The sequence below is a fragment of the Sinohyriopsis cumingii genome, chromosome 1 (assembly GCF_028554795.1).
Source record: "Sinohyriopsis cumingii isolate HCF-2022 chromosome 1, ASM2855479v2, whole genome shotgun sequence".
Lineage (NCBI taxonomy): Eukaryota > Metazoa > Mollusca > Bivalvia > Unionida > Unionidae > Sinohyriopsis > Sinohyriopsis cumingii.
This window is the reverse complement of record NC_142961.1, coordinates 55,897,758-55,914,651: the sequence shown is the minus strand read 5'-3', so window position 1 is coordinate 55,914,651 and position 16,894 is coordinate 55,897,758. Positions and strand designations below refer to the sequence as shown.

Sequence of the window (16,894 nt, the reverse complement as noted above, 5' to 3'; positions counted from 1 at the left end):
TGTGTGACATGCTTCAAAAGACTTTAATTGGCTGCAGGGCTGTCACATTTAGATGTGTGACATGATTTCAGGTTGGACATGCTTAAACTGACTTTAAAATTGGATGCAGGGCTGTCACATTTACATGTGTAAGTGACATGATTTCATGTTTGACATGCTTAAAAGGACGATTTAATTGGCTGCAGGGCTGTCACATTTAGATGTGTTACGTGATTTCAGGTTGGGCATCATGCTTAAAAGGACTTTTAACTGGCTGCAGGACTGTCACATTTACATGTGTAAGTGATGATTTCATGTTTGACATGCTTAAAAGGACTGCAGGGCTGTCAAATTTACATGTGTAAGTTACATGATTTCATGTTTGACATGCTTAAAAGGACTTTTTAATAGGCTGCAGGGCTGTCACATTAACCCATGTAAACAACTTTGTAATTACTAATACAGCATAATAGTAGTCACCATCAAATAAAATAACATCATTAGCAAATGTTATGCAAATTAAGGTCAGTAGGTCATTTGGTAATCTACTGGTTTTGATACCTGTACAGGCCTCCCTCAGGGTCTGCTGCTTCAGAGTGTCCTTCAGAAAGGCACTTAACTCCCATTTCATGGGCACCATATGGCCAGAATCAAGTGTTTAAGCTGCATTTATAAACCATCCAACCATCCAAATAAATATATTTGTTTCCTGCTATAATCTTTCAATAGGATGTCAAATGTCAACATTGTTAATTGTGTGATAGTGCTTAGATACTTGTATGGGTCATATTGTTTTGGAGTAAGTTACACTTTCACACATAGAAGACTAGGCCAAATGACCAGTCTTAGTTTCTAAAAGATACAAGCTTAATAAATAAATCTCACTGCCTAAGAATGACAAAACACTGGATGCTGAAGACATAGTACCATAACAAATAATTTTTGTAAACTAAGTTTGCAAAAATCTTTCACGGAAAAGAAATTTTAAAATGACTGTACATTCAAGTTTACAACCCAATCTGATTTTTAGTCTCAATTTTTTCATTCTTTACTATCATCATTTTTCCCCCATTAAATCAAACCCCCCTAACTCTGAATTCTGAAACAAATTTCAATCCCAAAATGCTGTAAATAAATATAAATTTTATTATATAAAAAAATCAGATTTAATTTAAACTGCCTTTGCATAATCTAACTTGATCAATGAAAGGCCTAAAACCTCTAAAAGAGTATAAAATTATGTGCCTTCTTTAAAAACACAATATCATGACTATAAACAGCAGTTCACATCCTCTCTATACTTCTAACCTTTTAAAAATCCCCAAAATTGGTCAAGTATTACTCAGACATATGAATAATATTGAATATGTTGCAAAAATTGCAACAAAAAGATTCAAACATGGAAGATGACTCCACATGGAGCTTTTTAGGGCTTGTGTCCCACAAAATAATCTAACTGAATACTGATTTGTAACTTTTGAAAGTTAATATTTTCTGAAGATTGTTTTTCAATAATGCACAAACCATTTGAAGTAGCCCAGTTCATCTTAAAAGGTATGCTGTAGTACATTTGTATAAGATATGACATGGTTTTACAAGCTATGATAATATTTTCTGAAGCTTACATTTGTTTTGTAACCCTTAAGAATAAGATTTGTGTGGGTTGTTTTATAATGCATAATTATAGATTTAATGCAGTATGACAGTAATGGGGCACATGTGTTACAAACACACAATGTTGCTTTCACTGGTCACTGTTTTTAATAGTTTTTTTGAACATTTTCAGAAGGCTGTATGAATGTTATATCATGATGATAAACAACAATGTTAAAGCAACATTTCACCAAGTTCACTAAATCATTTAACCACACTGTGATATAGCAATGTTGCCATAACTATGTTACTAACAATGCTGCTGCGGTATTACAATATTGAACTACTAAATGGGAATAATAATAATAATAATAATAATAATAATAATAAAGTAATAATAATAATTATAATAATAATAATAATAATAATAAAATAATTGCAATAATAATAAAATAATAACAACAATACTGTAATAATAACAACAACAATAACAATAATAATTATGAAAATATTAATAAAGGTTGAAGAAAGGCTCCTTCTTACTTTTAACTGTGACTAAATGGTAAACAGTCTTACCCTGGCATTAGGGTGAATGCCTACGTAACTGTTTAACAATACAAATTATACAGACAACTTGTGGCTGGGTGAGGTTCCATTGAGGAACAATAAATTTGTCACAAAACTGCAATTATCCATTATTTTTTTGCTGCTGTTGTTTTTTATTAAGAGATTTTAAACATCCAGTTACATTAAAAGTAAACATACATTGTATAATATAATCCCTTTCTACAATAGGTATATCTCTGAAAACTGAATTTTATTTATTGACAAGTGTTATACTGTGCCAGTAGCCTGCAGTACAGACTTAGCTTAAGGCTACATACAACAATTTAAAGTTATTTAGTAAAATAATTAATTAAATTGAAAACCAATGAACAATGATGCTAATGAATATTGCATTTATACTGGGATTATAACACACTTTCATATTCTGATTCTGTTTGCCTGCCTGACTTCTATTTTGGGTGGTGCTGTATAGCTTTACAGTTCTGGTGTGCCATAAAAAGTCCCATTCAATCAATCAGTCAATGCCTGAGTTCCAAAATATAATGGAATTTATATAAGGGTAGATATGCATAATAGCAATGGATGGGCACTTTAAACAGCCAAGTGAACACAGCAGGGTTTTGCCCTACCTGGCAAAAACCAATACAGCTGGGTACCCAGCTAAATTCCCCCTACCCATCCATCCCTAATACTAAATGCATCTTACAATGATCAAAGTAATGAAAATATACACAGGGATTTTTATTTCTTACCACCATTCATTTTTTTTCAGATCAATTTAACTAGAAAATAGCATAGTTGTCTGCTTGTTTTTGTTGTTGCTATTGTTGTTCACTCCAATATTATGACAGATTATGATTTTTGCTAAAGTGTGCCACAGAATGCAATCAGCTACTAAAGAAAAGAATAAGCCTCCCATAGCAATTGAAATCAACATCTGAATGTAAGTTTTGCTTGCAGAAACATAATATTCTTAACTGTGCTACTTGTTTTAGAGGTCTTCAAAGGTGTGGAAGGAGTTTTTTGAGTTTCTCATTTCAACACACACAATTAAATGTTAATTTCACACTTTTCACTGTTTTATGTGTACATATGCTGCAGCAGACAAATACTGGATATGGCAGTGAGATAACACATACTACTGGATATGGCAGTGAGATAACAAATAATCCTACAGAGACTAATTTCTCCCTAATTTGGTGGCCAAAAAGGGCTGATTTGAACTTTGTTATTTTTCAGGTTTATAAATTAAAAATTCTTTTTAACAATTTTTTCTAATTTCTGTAAACTATTTTTTTATGGTTTATCTAATGACATAAAACATTTCAGAAAATACTCAGTCCTGCTTTAGTTACATCAGATAATCTGGTACAAACTTGTTGCTGCCACTGACCATGTGATGGGCTTTACATCACTTATTCTTGCTAGCTGCTCAGAAATGTAGGACAAAAAATTTTCTTTTCTTTTAGAGTTCTCTCTCTCTCTCTCACACTCTCTCTCTCTCTCTCTCTCTCTCAGGTGTCCTACCTCATCAAATGAGACCAGGGGTGACACAAAGCCTGGGAATCCCCCTCCAATGTCTAGAAGGTTCATATTGAAACCAAGATCCAGTCCTGTGTCAAACACCTGACGGGCTTGCTGGATGGCTACCGCAAATGCTCTGGCCTCCAGACAACCACTGCCTACATGGAAACTGAAACATAGCTTAAACACATGAATTCCTTGTATTGTAAGCAGTAATCAATTACTTTTGCTCACTATGTCCTTTTGTCTCTTGCCTTAGATAAGTAACCCTGCTTCCTTGACATGCATGCACATAGTCACCCAAGTAGCCACAATGCTGAGCTTCAGCCAAGGCTAATCCGAGTTTCCTCTGACCCTTCTATAATCCCTATTAGGAATATGGATATTTATGTTGGGGTGTAAATGTGACACCCCAACATAAGAGTCCAATTATCAAAAATGGTGGAAAGGGTCCAAGGAAACTTGGATTACTGTCAAGGTGGACTTGACACAGATAAAGTGCAAAGTGAGTAATAAATTGAAATAATCACTTATAACTAACCATTTAAAGCTGTTCCAGTAAAATATACTTGGGACCCAAGGAAGGCACTTATAATGTGGAGTTGTCACCATATATGCAATTTAGAATTTTTATTGTTTTTATATAAATTGTGTAATCTGAGTACTTAGGCATATATATTTTAAAAAGTGCCTTCCCTTGGTACCATGTATGTTTAAATGGATGTTTGTGTATGAGAGATTAAGATTGTCACACGACTGTCAGTTATTTACTTGCTTCCTGGTGTTGTTGGATTTTTTATGTCTGCAATGATGACTTCTAAATGATCATTATTTTGTTTTAAAAATACAAAAGAAAAAAAAGAAAAATACATTAAATGTATTATCGAACATTGTACTGACTTTTAGCGACTTTCATAATTTTATCCACAAACGTATTTCAATCGAAGCTAATGAGCTATACTTGGTTCTATTAAAGTATGTGTCATTTACCCCTTGATAATTCTCTTTATTTTCTGAAAAGGAATCAAGAGCTACAACCTGTTCAAAATACTTCTGTTCATAATATAAAGGCCATTAAGATGGCAGTAGATGGGATTTACATTGTCCGTATCGATGGCTGTGTCTTTCCTATTTATGATAAATCTCCTTTAGAGCTCCACTTATTAACATTATATTTGGACTGAGTGAGAATTTGTTATGGGTTTGTGTCTGTCTGTGTACCATATAAATAAATACATAGATTGATCATTCTTATATTATTTTATGACAGAGAATGTTATAGCATAAACTTTCAACAGGTGACACTTTGATGTGACCCCCATGATCCCGTTGCACAATAAAAATTACTTGCTATAATCACTGCTCTTAAACTGCTGATTAAAACTGCTTTACTTCAAGGAGATTATATTACTATGTATATTACTATGTATTGATTATCTCCTAGGCAACAGCTGTATGTAGTCTTTTATTATCATATAAATCATCGTGAATGCATCAACATCAACTCTCACCCTGTTTATCCTTTAGATTACTGTTTTGATGCTAGTGCATGGTCAAGCTCTATTTTTAGATGGGAAAAGCCCAATGTACTTCAAAGTTTGCCCAATTTAAGAGGTGATTTCCAGCTTTATTAGATTGAAAATAAGCTTAATTTCAAAATTTGTTGACATTTCATATCAGACAGATAAAATGAAAGCAAAGTAGAGCCCCTTTAAGATACAAGTTAGAGGTACTGATTTTTTAACTATGTGCCTGCACTGTAAAAATTTTTTTTTAAAAACTAACTGGTTACACTGCAAGCACTTTTGTGTTCATTGATTATTATGAATAAACTTCATTTCGGCAGAAGCAACAAATATGTGCTATAAAAAATAGAATAAATAGTTAAATAAGATTTAAGTAAACAAATGCGAAAATTTCCATATTTCTGAAAAGTCACTGTGCAAGAAAATGCAGCAATAATCCAACTGTCTTTCTAATTTAAATTAAAATTGGGAATTCATTTAAAAGAAAATTCTTAAATTTAAATTCAAATGAATTTTGACATTTGTCACATTGTTTGTCAGAAAATAAGAACATGATGTCAAAGTCATCAACCTAGTTGAAGCACACGATGGCTTCAGATTGAACTCTTTGATGCATCATCATAAACTAGGTAAAACATATTTTTGGGTACTGGTATTCTAACTGCTTTTCTTCTTTTCATTACAATGAAAAAAATCCACCTATTAAAATATAGCAACAAACTTGGAAATATATCTTTTATTTTACAAATTTGTCATTTTTAATTCTGGGGAAGATATAACATTTTTGTCTGTCGTCTTTTAGGACATGTAAAACAAGATTTTTATGTGTACTAATTTTTGAATTTGATATGAGAAAAGAGTTCATATTGTTTTCATCACCTGCAGTTCTTTATCTGTATTTTTTTTTACTCCTTTTTACTTTTGTTTTATTAAACGCCTGGCTAGGTAGTAATCAACATCATTGTATTGAAAAGGTTAAAACATATGGTCATGGTGAAAGTGAGAATATTTTTTTTTATTTATCTTTTATTTATTTATTTATTTTTTATTTTGTATTTTTTTATTTTATTCATTTTTTATATTTATTTATTTATTCAAAATTCAAGCAATATCAGAAAAATATGTTGAATAAACTAAAACTTTTCCATCTTTGCTCCATTTAAAAATGTGACATTTGGCAGTGTAATGAGCATAACATTTTATAATCAATTTATTAATGTAGCTTTTGTCTAATTTATTATTACTTATTTTAATCGATCCATCTGTGTGTTTATGTCTGTATAATCATTTCTGTATGTAGTTTACATCACATTTTGACAAAAACTTAAAAAGTATTAGTGAATGCGATTCGTGATCCAGAAAAAGGTACAACAAGTATGATCTTTAGCTGGTATGAATCAGAGGAAGAAAATATTCAATAAAAATTATTTTCAAGACTTGATGGCATTAGTTGAAAATACTCTTAAGCTGATATAAATAATGGAGGAAAATAAATATCAGCACATGAATTACTGCCTCCACATAATAAACAAGCTTATTCAAGAAAGTAATATTGGAACAGGAGCAATGTATAGAAACAAATGAATCGTCTAAAAGTACCCAATTTACAAAATATTGTTTCACAGTGATGGAAGTTCAGAATACTGAGCAACACCAATATTGTAATGGCATAAAGTCACATAATACAAATTTGGATCCTCCCTTTAAACCCATAATGGAAACATTTATATTTGAGAGGTACCAGATGGTTTTTCCATATTATTATAATCTTTTATTGGAGCAGGCAATATGCATGTTGTTCAATTATTTTCCTTCTTAATTCTCACCCACCAACCTGCATCTTGGGGATGTAGAATTGGCCCAGTGCACACTCATGAATATTGAAAGAGGCCACAAAGGAGGCCACAATTTTTCCCTGGGATGCATCACATGATGGTGTTTTTGTTAAGAAGTTTAGGACACATTAAAAGAGTGCAGGATACATATTTCATGCATTTTACCCTTTTTTGCCTTTATCTTTGTTTTGTATAACTTTTGAGAGATCATAAGTTGAACATACTCGACTTTATATAGCCATGATTGTATTGATGTTCTGTTAAACCATATAGATATAAGTTTAGTTCTCAAGACCTCACTGTCAGCATTCTAAACAAACATTCCTGAGGTTGTAATCAATTTAAATCTACAAACTTAACTATGGGACAAATTTTACTGACCTGACTCCTACAACATCAAGTCCCAGGTTTCGAGCAGCCTCAAGGAGTTGATGTGCTTTGGATGGGTCACAGCCAAACTTAGTGCCTAGGTCACACTCAACCTTAAAGGCTCTGGATGGAAGCATCCTGAACACAAGTCTGGAACAAATTTGCAAATAATATAATTGAAGTTCTGTAGCATCTGGCAAAGTCAAAGGCTAATCTGTAATATATTAAAAAGGTATGATGTCCCAATAATGATCCTTTTCTATCATGATGTCCCAGGAATGATCCCTTACTATCATGATGTCCCAGTAATGCTCCATTTCTATCATGATATTCCAGTAATGATCCCTTTCTATCATGATGTCCCAGTAAGGATCACTTTCTGTCATGATGTCCCAGTGATGATCCCCTTCTATTATGCTGTCCCAATAATTATCCCTTTATATCATGATGTCCCAATAGCAACCCCTTTTCATCACTGTGCTGTTATATTCTTTTCACCAGTATGATATCTACTGGTAAACCTAAATCTGTAAAATTTAAAGTTGATTTATTTTTGCTGTTTGGGCTTAAATTGGAGAGAGGAGATATGAGTCATTACATATGACCATCACTGTGGAATGGACATCATGTCAATAAAGCAAGTGTGATTTACAATTTATGATTCCATGCACTCAAGAGTTGCACAGAGAGAGAGAGACAGAGAGACTCGGTCCTGAGCTGTCACTGATAAATGCACTGCATACCAACTTACATTTAAAATTGAAAGTAGTTATTTTAAATTAACCATGACTTGGAAAAGATGTAAAATTAAACCCTGAGATTAACAAAGAAGAAGAGCACAAATAGGGAATTAAAGGATTAAAGGCATGGCTAAAGGTCTGTTGTGAATTGTCTCAACATTAGGAAAACAGAAAATATCAAAAACTAAATTTCATTATCAGCTAAAAGTCAACAATAGAAAATTCCATTTACCAAATTATTGTATTTACTGGAAAAGACCAAGGTAAAGGTCAAGCATATTTAATTAGCATGTAAATATATTACGTCTGTATAGCCATGTGGCACAGTGACAATAATCTCATAATTACAACCAAAACGATTTATTTATTCAGGTTTTAATTGCCAATATAATATAGTTGTGCCCTTGTAGTGTTAATACATAAGGAATAGCAACTGACAGGTAACTGAACAATAAAGAGTATTCTCTCTCTCTCATAACAACAACCAGATTGTTGACTTGAGAGCAGAATGAGACCAGATTTGTACATAAGTTTTGTACTTTAGGTTGCCGAGTGTAATGTGTTCTGCAGGCCTTGTCCGGGTATGATCCCTTTATTTTTTGTACATGGTCATTACCACAAAATGATAATTATTTATTTTACGAATAATTTTTCGTACACTAAAGTTAATAATTATTTTTTCGTGTACAAAAAATAACATGAAATATGGTAGGTCACAACTACCTTGCTTTTGTATGATTGAAATACTCCTTCTGAGATACATCCACATAATTATCAAGTTTCAAAATTCTGAAACTAGTTTGATATACATGTATTGAGGGCATAACATGAAGTTTTCATTCAAGTCCACTGGTTTGAGATATTGAGGGCATAACATGAGGTTTTTGTTGATGTCCCCTAAGATATTTATACTTTGACAGTAGTGTTTTGCTTCTTCAATTAAGAGTTCAACCACCAAAGTCCAGTCACTGAATCTTGGATGAATATGAAAAGTTCCAATGAAATGTTTTCAATGTCATAGGAAATAAGAGAAGAAAAGCGGGGAACAGGTGACAGTCCCATTAATTAGTCATGCTCATCTGATGATTAGAACTCTAATCAGGATGTTTTGCTACCTGTAAAAATTAATGTCAGTATATGGGAATTGCAGTGATCCTCTAGGATAAAAGTGATATGTTACTAAAACACTTTCACTTATTTTATTCAGAAAGTCTTTTGTTCAGGTTCTTTTTGCTGCTTACATATGACAATATGACCCCAAAATTTCCAAGTTTCATAACCATTGGCTTTGGTACATGTGCATAACAGGGAAATCAATGGGTTTCAAGTATGTCTCTCTGATCCATGTCTTTATCTGTAATTTCTTTAACTAACTGAGCAGCTTTGGTTCTAAGATTTTCATTTGTCATTTTCACTGTGTATCTCTGGCATATAAAAGATTTTCCATTGCTTTTTATCAGAAATATATTGTTCATCATGATTTATTTTCTGTATTGCTTTGGTATGCTATATTGTTTTGCATTCTTTCAAGGTAAAATTTTCAGTTTTTGTATTTTCTAGACTTTAAAAAAAAAGTTTCTCCAGTCTTGAAAATTTACAAACTGAGTCAATTTCATTTAATTCTAACTGTGAAATTTTGTTTCAAGCTATTTCTAATTTTTAATGAGTATGCCTGTGGCCCATCCATGATGATAGTTGTTTTTTTTTACATTAAATTGAACATTTCTAATGAATTCTTGATTCATGTCAACAACTGTAAGTACAGTTGGTTCCAGGAAGAGCAAATGGAAGATACCGCTAGATAATAGGTCATTTATTAAAAAAAGCACATATATAATGGTTAGGATGTTTATGGTGCATTTGCTTCAGCTCCCCAGAGAGTCAAAACATCCATTCACATCTGCTGCTCTGGTGTTTAGACTAATAAAGTCATTTTTTTTAGGTCAAAAGGTTCCTTTTTATAATTGCCCAAAATTGTCTGAAGTTCCTAGTAAAAGAAATTAGAATGGATCATAAAGTTGCATTTACAATATATCCACAGGTTGCAAGAATCACTGTGACTGAAGACGTGCATCTGGACTGGATTTATTGGGTTTGAAACATTTTGACCTGGGATATATGGTTGGGCCATGGGGTTCAAATTGTATATCAGCACACAGCAACAAAAAAAATCCTGTAAAGCATGATTAATACAAGTCTATTGTAGAAAGAAGTGCTATCTGCTGATTCATGAAATCTTAAAATTGACAACTGCCGTTATTTCCACTACACAGACGTTATGTTCTCAAGTCCTTGGATACTAAATGGCTAGAAAGATCTGTTGAGATAACTGTGAACATGGGATTCAAATCATGCAGCAAAAAATATCCTAGGATTTAACATGTGTCAATTATAGGAAACAATGTACACATACACTAAACTAACCTGAAACAATGTAATGTTTTAGTGGTAAAGTCTAAAATTAATGAACTTACTTTGCTCCTGGATAGTTTTTCTTAACCTTGTGCAATTCACCTTCATTGTCAAAGGTCATGAGACTGACATGATGTTTGGCAGCATAGCGAATGTACGAAGTCTGCTTGCATGGATTGGCATAGATGATGCGGGAAGACTGCACCCCAAGTTTCAGGATTTTCTTAAGTTCTAACTGAAATTTATATTTTCATAAATTACTCCCTACACATGTGCATAAGCAAAAATGATGCCAGAGCACCTTGTTAATAAGTATACATGTGGATGTAGCGAATGCTCAGGCAAGTTTGAGATCTTAATGACACAAGTACATGTATACATATACAATCCAACTGAAATCTGACCAATACAGCTCCCTTAGTAGTAACAATGTCAGCCTTTATCTGGTTACTAAACCACTCTCTAGCTAGGCAACAAGCAACTAATAATGGACAATAGACACAACATCGTACAATAAACAACCTGGACTTTTATCAGATAAACTAAAAGTTTGCATCCTCACACTGTTGTCACTGCATCTTCAATTTGCTTTCAGCTTACTTGTTCAGACATATAGTCCTTCCCATACTTCACTATGTCGGCCTACATATCAAGTTGCATCAAAACTAACCACTCCAGTGGCCTAGTGGTTAGAGCATCCACCTCGGATGCGGGAGGTCGTGGATTCATGGGACATCATGCTACATGTCTGTGACTTGATGTCCCAGTGCCAGACATCACTGTAAACTGTCACACTGCAGATATCATAGTGATATGACTGAAAAATTGTCAAAGCTATGTTAAAAACCTAAATCACACACACACACTCATCAAATCATGTTCGAACATAAAGCCTCAAAATAGGTAACAAGAAACTGATAATCATCAATGTACACAACATTATACAATAAAAAAACTGGCTTTTTGATCGGAGTTAAAATAAAATTTATTCATCTTCACACACTGTCATGGAAAAGACTGAAGGAGGACCAAGGAAGGGAAAACAAACACATTACAACTGTCCGTTACAATCCCAAAGCCTATGGATAGTTGCATTATTTCACAATTGTGCTGGTCATATTATACAACAGTATAAACCAGACCTCTAGACTTGATTTTAATTAATTGGTGATCACTCTAATTTGAGTTTACATTTCAATACAATATTTTGCGCACAAAATACAACATAAACTAGCAACACTAGGCCAAAATGGATGAATCTTAATCATCCAGATACTTATAACATGCAACAATGTGTCAAACATTTCAGAAACCAAGACCACTTGATTATATGACATGATCCAGCAATGTGCACAGAATATATTCAGAACATGTAACATAGCATATTTTGAATGTATTTATGTCTAACGAATAATAAAGCCTCAGGATGTTCTATACTATATTACAGATCAAATAACATCATAACAATGTACATAGAACATTCTGAACTTGCACTTAGCTTATATTGAACATATTCATATATAATGTAAATAAAACCCTGTCTATGCTTGCAACCTGAGAAATACACAAATAGACTGACAACTTAGCACTAAATGCTTTAAATTAAACATGATCTATTTTAAAATCATTTTAAAACATAGTCACGCATTTAAAGTCATATGTAATGTAGAGTTTAAATAATTTTATTTCAGTTTAAAGTTGCTAACAATATCAGTTTTATAATTATTCAAAAATTCATTATGATTTTGTACTGGAGGTTTTCTCATCAACTTAATAAATCTTGCCTCTCCCAAGATTAATCATGAACATTTCTAAAGCTCATGCATCTGTCTGAATTCAGGAAAATATTAACCATGCATAGTACAGGGACTTTTTCCTTTAGTTTATGATGCCTGTAGATGTATTGTATATATGTGAGACTCCTGACCTCAGTATTGATCCTATATTTTAATTACAATAGACAAAGATTGAGAAACAGTCTAATTTTGCAAGTCAAAATCTAGAACAACACTTTTACACTTCATGTATGCATATATCAGAACTGAATTTCTTTTTGTACTTGAAAAATGATAGAAATTAAGAATTATTTGTGCAATTTTTATTTTAAATTTTCATAAAATCTTGCAGAGGAGAATTGGGGATCAGAAGAGCATGAAATTTTAAATGTTGACAAGTGACCAAATTGTTGCATCCCATGCCTGATGCTTTATGTCCCATTACTTGATCTTTCTTGGTACTGATTATTTTGTATCCAGGATGCATCATTGTGTGCTAACATGACCTATGTGGTCAAATACCTTATTATTTTGTGATAAAGAAAAGTTCCGTGATAGGATTTTAAAGCAATATAAATCATATACCTTGCTGGCACAGTCAAAGCTAGCTCCAATGTCTGATAGAACTTTCAGCACTGCATAATCATCATTGCATTTCACAGCTGGAAAAAATGCAATATTTACATTGTGTAAAAATAGCTATTCTACTTAAAAGATAAATCATACAGGTCAGTAATAATATACAGTAGGTCATATCATCATAGTATCAATTTGTAATATAAATTGTCTTCACATACCAGGTCACAAACTAAGATATAGAAGAAATAGGGAGAAGTGACTTAATTCTCCCTCCAGATACAAAGGGAAGAAAAGTGAGTTTAAAAGAGGAAGAAGTGAATTGTGAATATAACTGCACTCATAAATGTTCATTTATTGAATACAAATATAAGTAAAATATTTACCACGACACAAACTGTTTGCACTATATATAATGTAATGTTATACCCATGTTTTGAAAGTATAGAGTAAAGTACTGCACATTTACTTTGCAACATATTGTTAAAATAATTAGGTAAAACAGTCTATTTCTAAGAATTTATTGAAAAACTGGTAATCAAATCAGTATTTACAGATATCTTTTGAAGAATTAGTAAAGGCATAATTTTTTCAAAATATCTGCACACAAAGTTTTATTTATTTATTTATTTATTTGTAAGCCTGTTCTTTAGTAGCTCTTTTCATTCACAATTCTGCAGCCTGTTGCCTCCAAGCAATAAATCAAGTTGCTCTTTTGGAATAACTTGGAATTTACTCTACACACAGCTTTGTACCAGGATGTCTTTTTCTAGTGGTTCTAAACGCCTTGTGTTTTTCAATAAAACATTTAGACTCATGGTACATGGAAATTAATCCTGTTGTTTTTCTAGTAAATTGGCTTCATAAACATGTGCAATGTAATTGTTACTTATATTATTGGCCAAACTGTAATTGCGTTTTTCATCACAACTTAATGTTCACTCCTGTGTTTAAATCTAATAGTATTCACACACTTTCCCACTTGTTTTGCCACACACCCCCCACTGATTTTAAAAATAAAAAATCAAGGATATTCCTTATTATTTTGTGATAAAGAAAAAATTAGTCATTTCATTCATCGATTTATAATTTCTAATCTGACTCTCACCAGGAGGTCCTTAACCTGTCAACTTATTCATGTTTCAAACTAAATGGAAACTCTCAGTGTAAACAAGCAAACATACTTTCAGCTCACAGTCCTTCTCTGGTGTCTAGAATAGTCTTATATCAATAAAAACTGTGTCATCTGTTTGTGCAGACAACACAATAAATAGCGGCATATAACATACCATAGAACAACTCTACTCTCGGAAGCTTTTTAACCCAGCGCTTGTAATTACTGATGATGTCTCCCAAATCCCCAAGCATAAAGGCTTCTTCTTTGCCCTGTAATTGCATAAAGAAAACATCGTTAGCCATTTTCATTCTGTGTGAGATGACTAAGGCATTTAACACTGGGTGCATCACAATGGGGCCTTCACTCCATAAAAATTGCTCAGCGGGGCCATAAACAAAGGAACTTGCATTTGAAAAAAAGTTTGAAACATCTGGGTCATTAGGAGACATATGATTTGCAAGGTGAAATGCTTGAAATACAATGCTATCAAGGTTTCATTAATATAAAATTGCATCATAAATCTGGTTGAAATCCAACCCTCCTCTTAGCTTATGCCCTGAGTACCATAAGAGGATGGTCAAAAATGGGCCATAGGTCTCCTAAAACTATTATGTGAAACACTGAGAATTGAACTAACATAATGCCGTATCAGAATAAATAGCCATAACTGAAGCTGAAAAATCTTGTTAAGATAATGCTGCAGAAAGCAAAGTTGAAAGGAGAAGCAAACATGAATTAGAGCAGGCATAATTTATTTAAATGGTGATATGGAATACTGAAAATCAAACTACATGTAGTCCCGCATCAATATAAACTAGATTCCAGATTCAGTCAAAATCCAACAAAACTTGGCAAATTTATGCTCTGAAGTCAAGATCAGAAGGACTGACAGAAAATAACATTCATCCAAGCTTCATAGATTATTTAGGAACAAGATGGACCATGTCCATATAATATTTTTATTATCAAAAATAAGGTATATGATTAAGGTGTATGATAAATTTGGTTGAAACTTTATGTTCCTAATTAAAGTTATGACACAGAAAGCAAAACTATGCAGGAAATAAGAGACCGTAACTAAAGCAGGACAGGAAATCAGGGACCATAACTATGTCTGGAAGGAAATCAGGGACCATAACTAAAACTGGACAGGAAATAAGGGACCATGACCAAAGCTGGACAGAAAATCAGAGACTGTAACTTAAGTTGGACAGGAAATCAGGGACCATACCTAAAGCCGGACAGAAAATCAGGGATCATAACTAAAGTCGGACAGGAAATCAGAGACCAAAACTAAAGCAGGACAGGAAATCAGGGATGATTGCTAAAGCTGGAAAGGAAATCAGGGGCCATAACTCTTACAAAAGATAATGACAAAATCCAGAAATTAATAATCTCCTTCAAGGTTTTACAAATATAAAACCAAATACCAGATCTGGTTTTTAAATAAACAAAAAATCTTGGTAAAGTAATGCTATGGAAACAAAAGTGCGTATGGAAAACGGGATGTAACTGCTCTAAATCATACCATGGTAGATTGGGAAAAAAAGGTCATTCAAAATCTGAGCCCATATCGATGTGAGATAACAGGCTGATTCAGACAGTGATTACTTCCGACCAGGCTTATTTTGGCCCCAATTCCACGCTGATTCGGCCCAGATTTTGGTCTGATTCCGACCATGCGAAATAAGTAGTTTCGTCCATGTTTACATTTGTTTAAAATATAATATAATAGGTCTTATTATTTCCCAGGTAGGTTGAGCAGTTCAAATATACAGTAAGGAAACAAATGCCTGATTGTAAGCATGATAATAGGGTTCTTATATAAAATGAAACGAAATAACGTAAAACTGTTTATCTTGCATCGCCAATTTAGTAGTGAAATATTTTTAAAACAACCGATTGAACAGGGAGTTTCAGCACTACGACATGTATTTATAGATTTTAAAGATATCCGACGACAGAATTCTGAGATATTAAATCATTTGGTATTTGACAAACTTGGAGTTAGTGAAGTTTAAACTGACATCAAGAACAGTAAGTGTTGCTGGATTTTGAAAATAATCACATTACATGTGCTTATCATCGTTTGATGTGGATTCTGGTTTGCAAATATTCCAGCATTATTTCTCGATGTTGTATCCAATCTGCAAATTCTCAATGAAACATATAGATTTGTCTCTACAGTCAGTCGTTGACGAACGTTTTCAAGCTCGAATAAGTGCACTACCAGCTGGTGTTAGTGATAATAGAGCAATCGCTGTCATACTTTTAGAAAAAGCGATGTTACCTGGTTTTGGAGGATGAATGAGAGTTATTGATGATCCAGTAGAAAACATGTAATTAAATCACTCATGATATTATAATCTCATATCATAATGTTATTGTTACTCTGATCCCTGGTCAGATTAAAAGAATTTAATCAAAATCAGCAAAGAACTGTGGAACAAAAATATCACTAAAAAAAGAACAAATTGAAGGTGGTCAAAATAAGCTATCATTGTCAGAACATCAACTCAGGCACTTCAATAAAGATGAGGAATAAAAAACCAGTGTTTCTGCAGTTGACATTAAAGACGTAGTCAAGATGGGTGGTATATTTCCACTTCTTGCAGCAATAACATCGCTAATAGTCGCTGCAGCCCCAGCTGTTGCAAAAGCAGTTGTACTTAGTGCTATTGGAACTGCTGCTGGGATGGCACTAAAGAAAGCAATAGGTCACGGAATAAAAACTTCTAAAAAAGGGAAAGGGTCTAAGACCCCATTCATGGCATGGAAAAGGTATGAAACTTCACGAGACACGTCGTTAGACGCAAATTGTCTCCTTCCTATGTCCAATTTTAATTTACTTGATGCTGCTAAAAATTAAACATAAAAAACT

General features: G+C 33.0%; 1 protein-coding gene across 8 annotated transcripts in view; it reads right to left on the bottom strand.

The window, feature by feature from the left end:
* The window catches only part of LOC149806905 (ornithine decarboxylase-like), a 142,233-nt gene that overhangs the window by 33,469 nt on the left and 91,870 nt on the right, over window positions 1-16,894 (bottom strand). For 7 of the 8 annotated variants that reach the window (XR_016421262.1, XM_089959440.1, XM_089959467.1 and 4 more), the window contains 5 exons: window positions 14,186-14,282; window positions 12,906-12,982; window positions 10,608-10,780; window positions 7,406-7,543; window positions 3,667-3,832 (listed from right to left, as the gene is read on the bottom strand). Coding sequence is in view for 7 of the 8 variants with exons in the window: in XM_089959440.1 (XP_089815566.1) it covers window positions 3,667-3,832; window positions 7,406-7,543; window positions 10,608-10,780; window positions 12,906-12,982; window positions 14,186-14,282 (651 nt within the window). In the remaining variant the exon portion in view is untranslated. The remainder of the gene's footprint in view (window positions 1-3,666; window positions 3,833-7,405; window positions 7,544-10,607; window positions 10,781-12,905; window positions 12,983-14,185; window positions 14,283-16,894) is intronic. The other variant, XM_089959488.1, reaches the window with a different exon arrangement.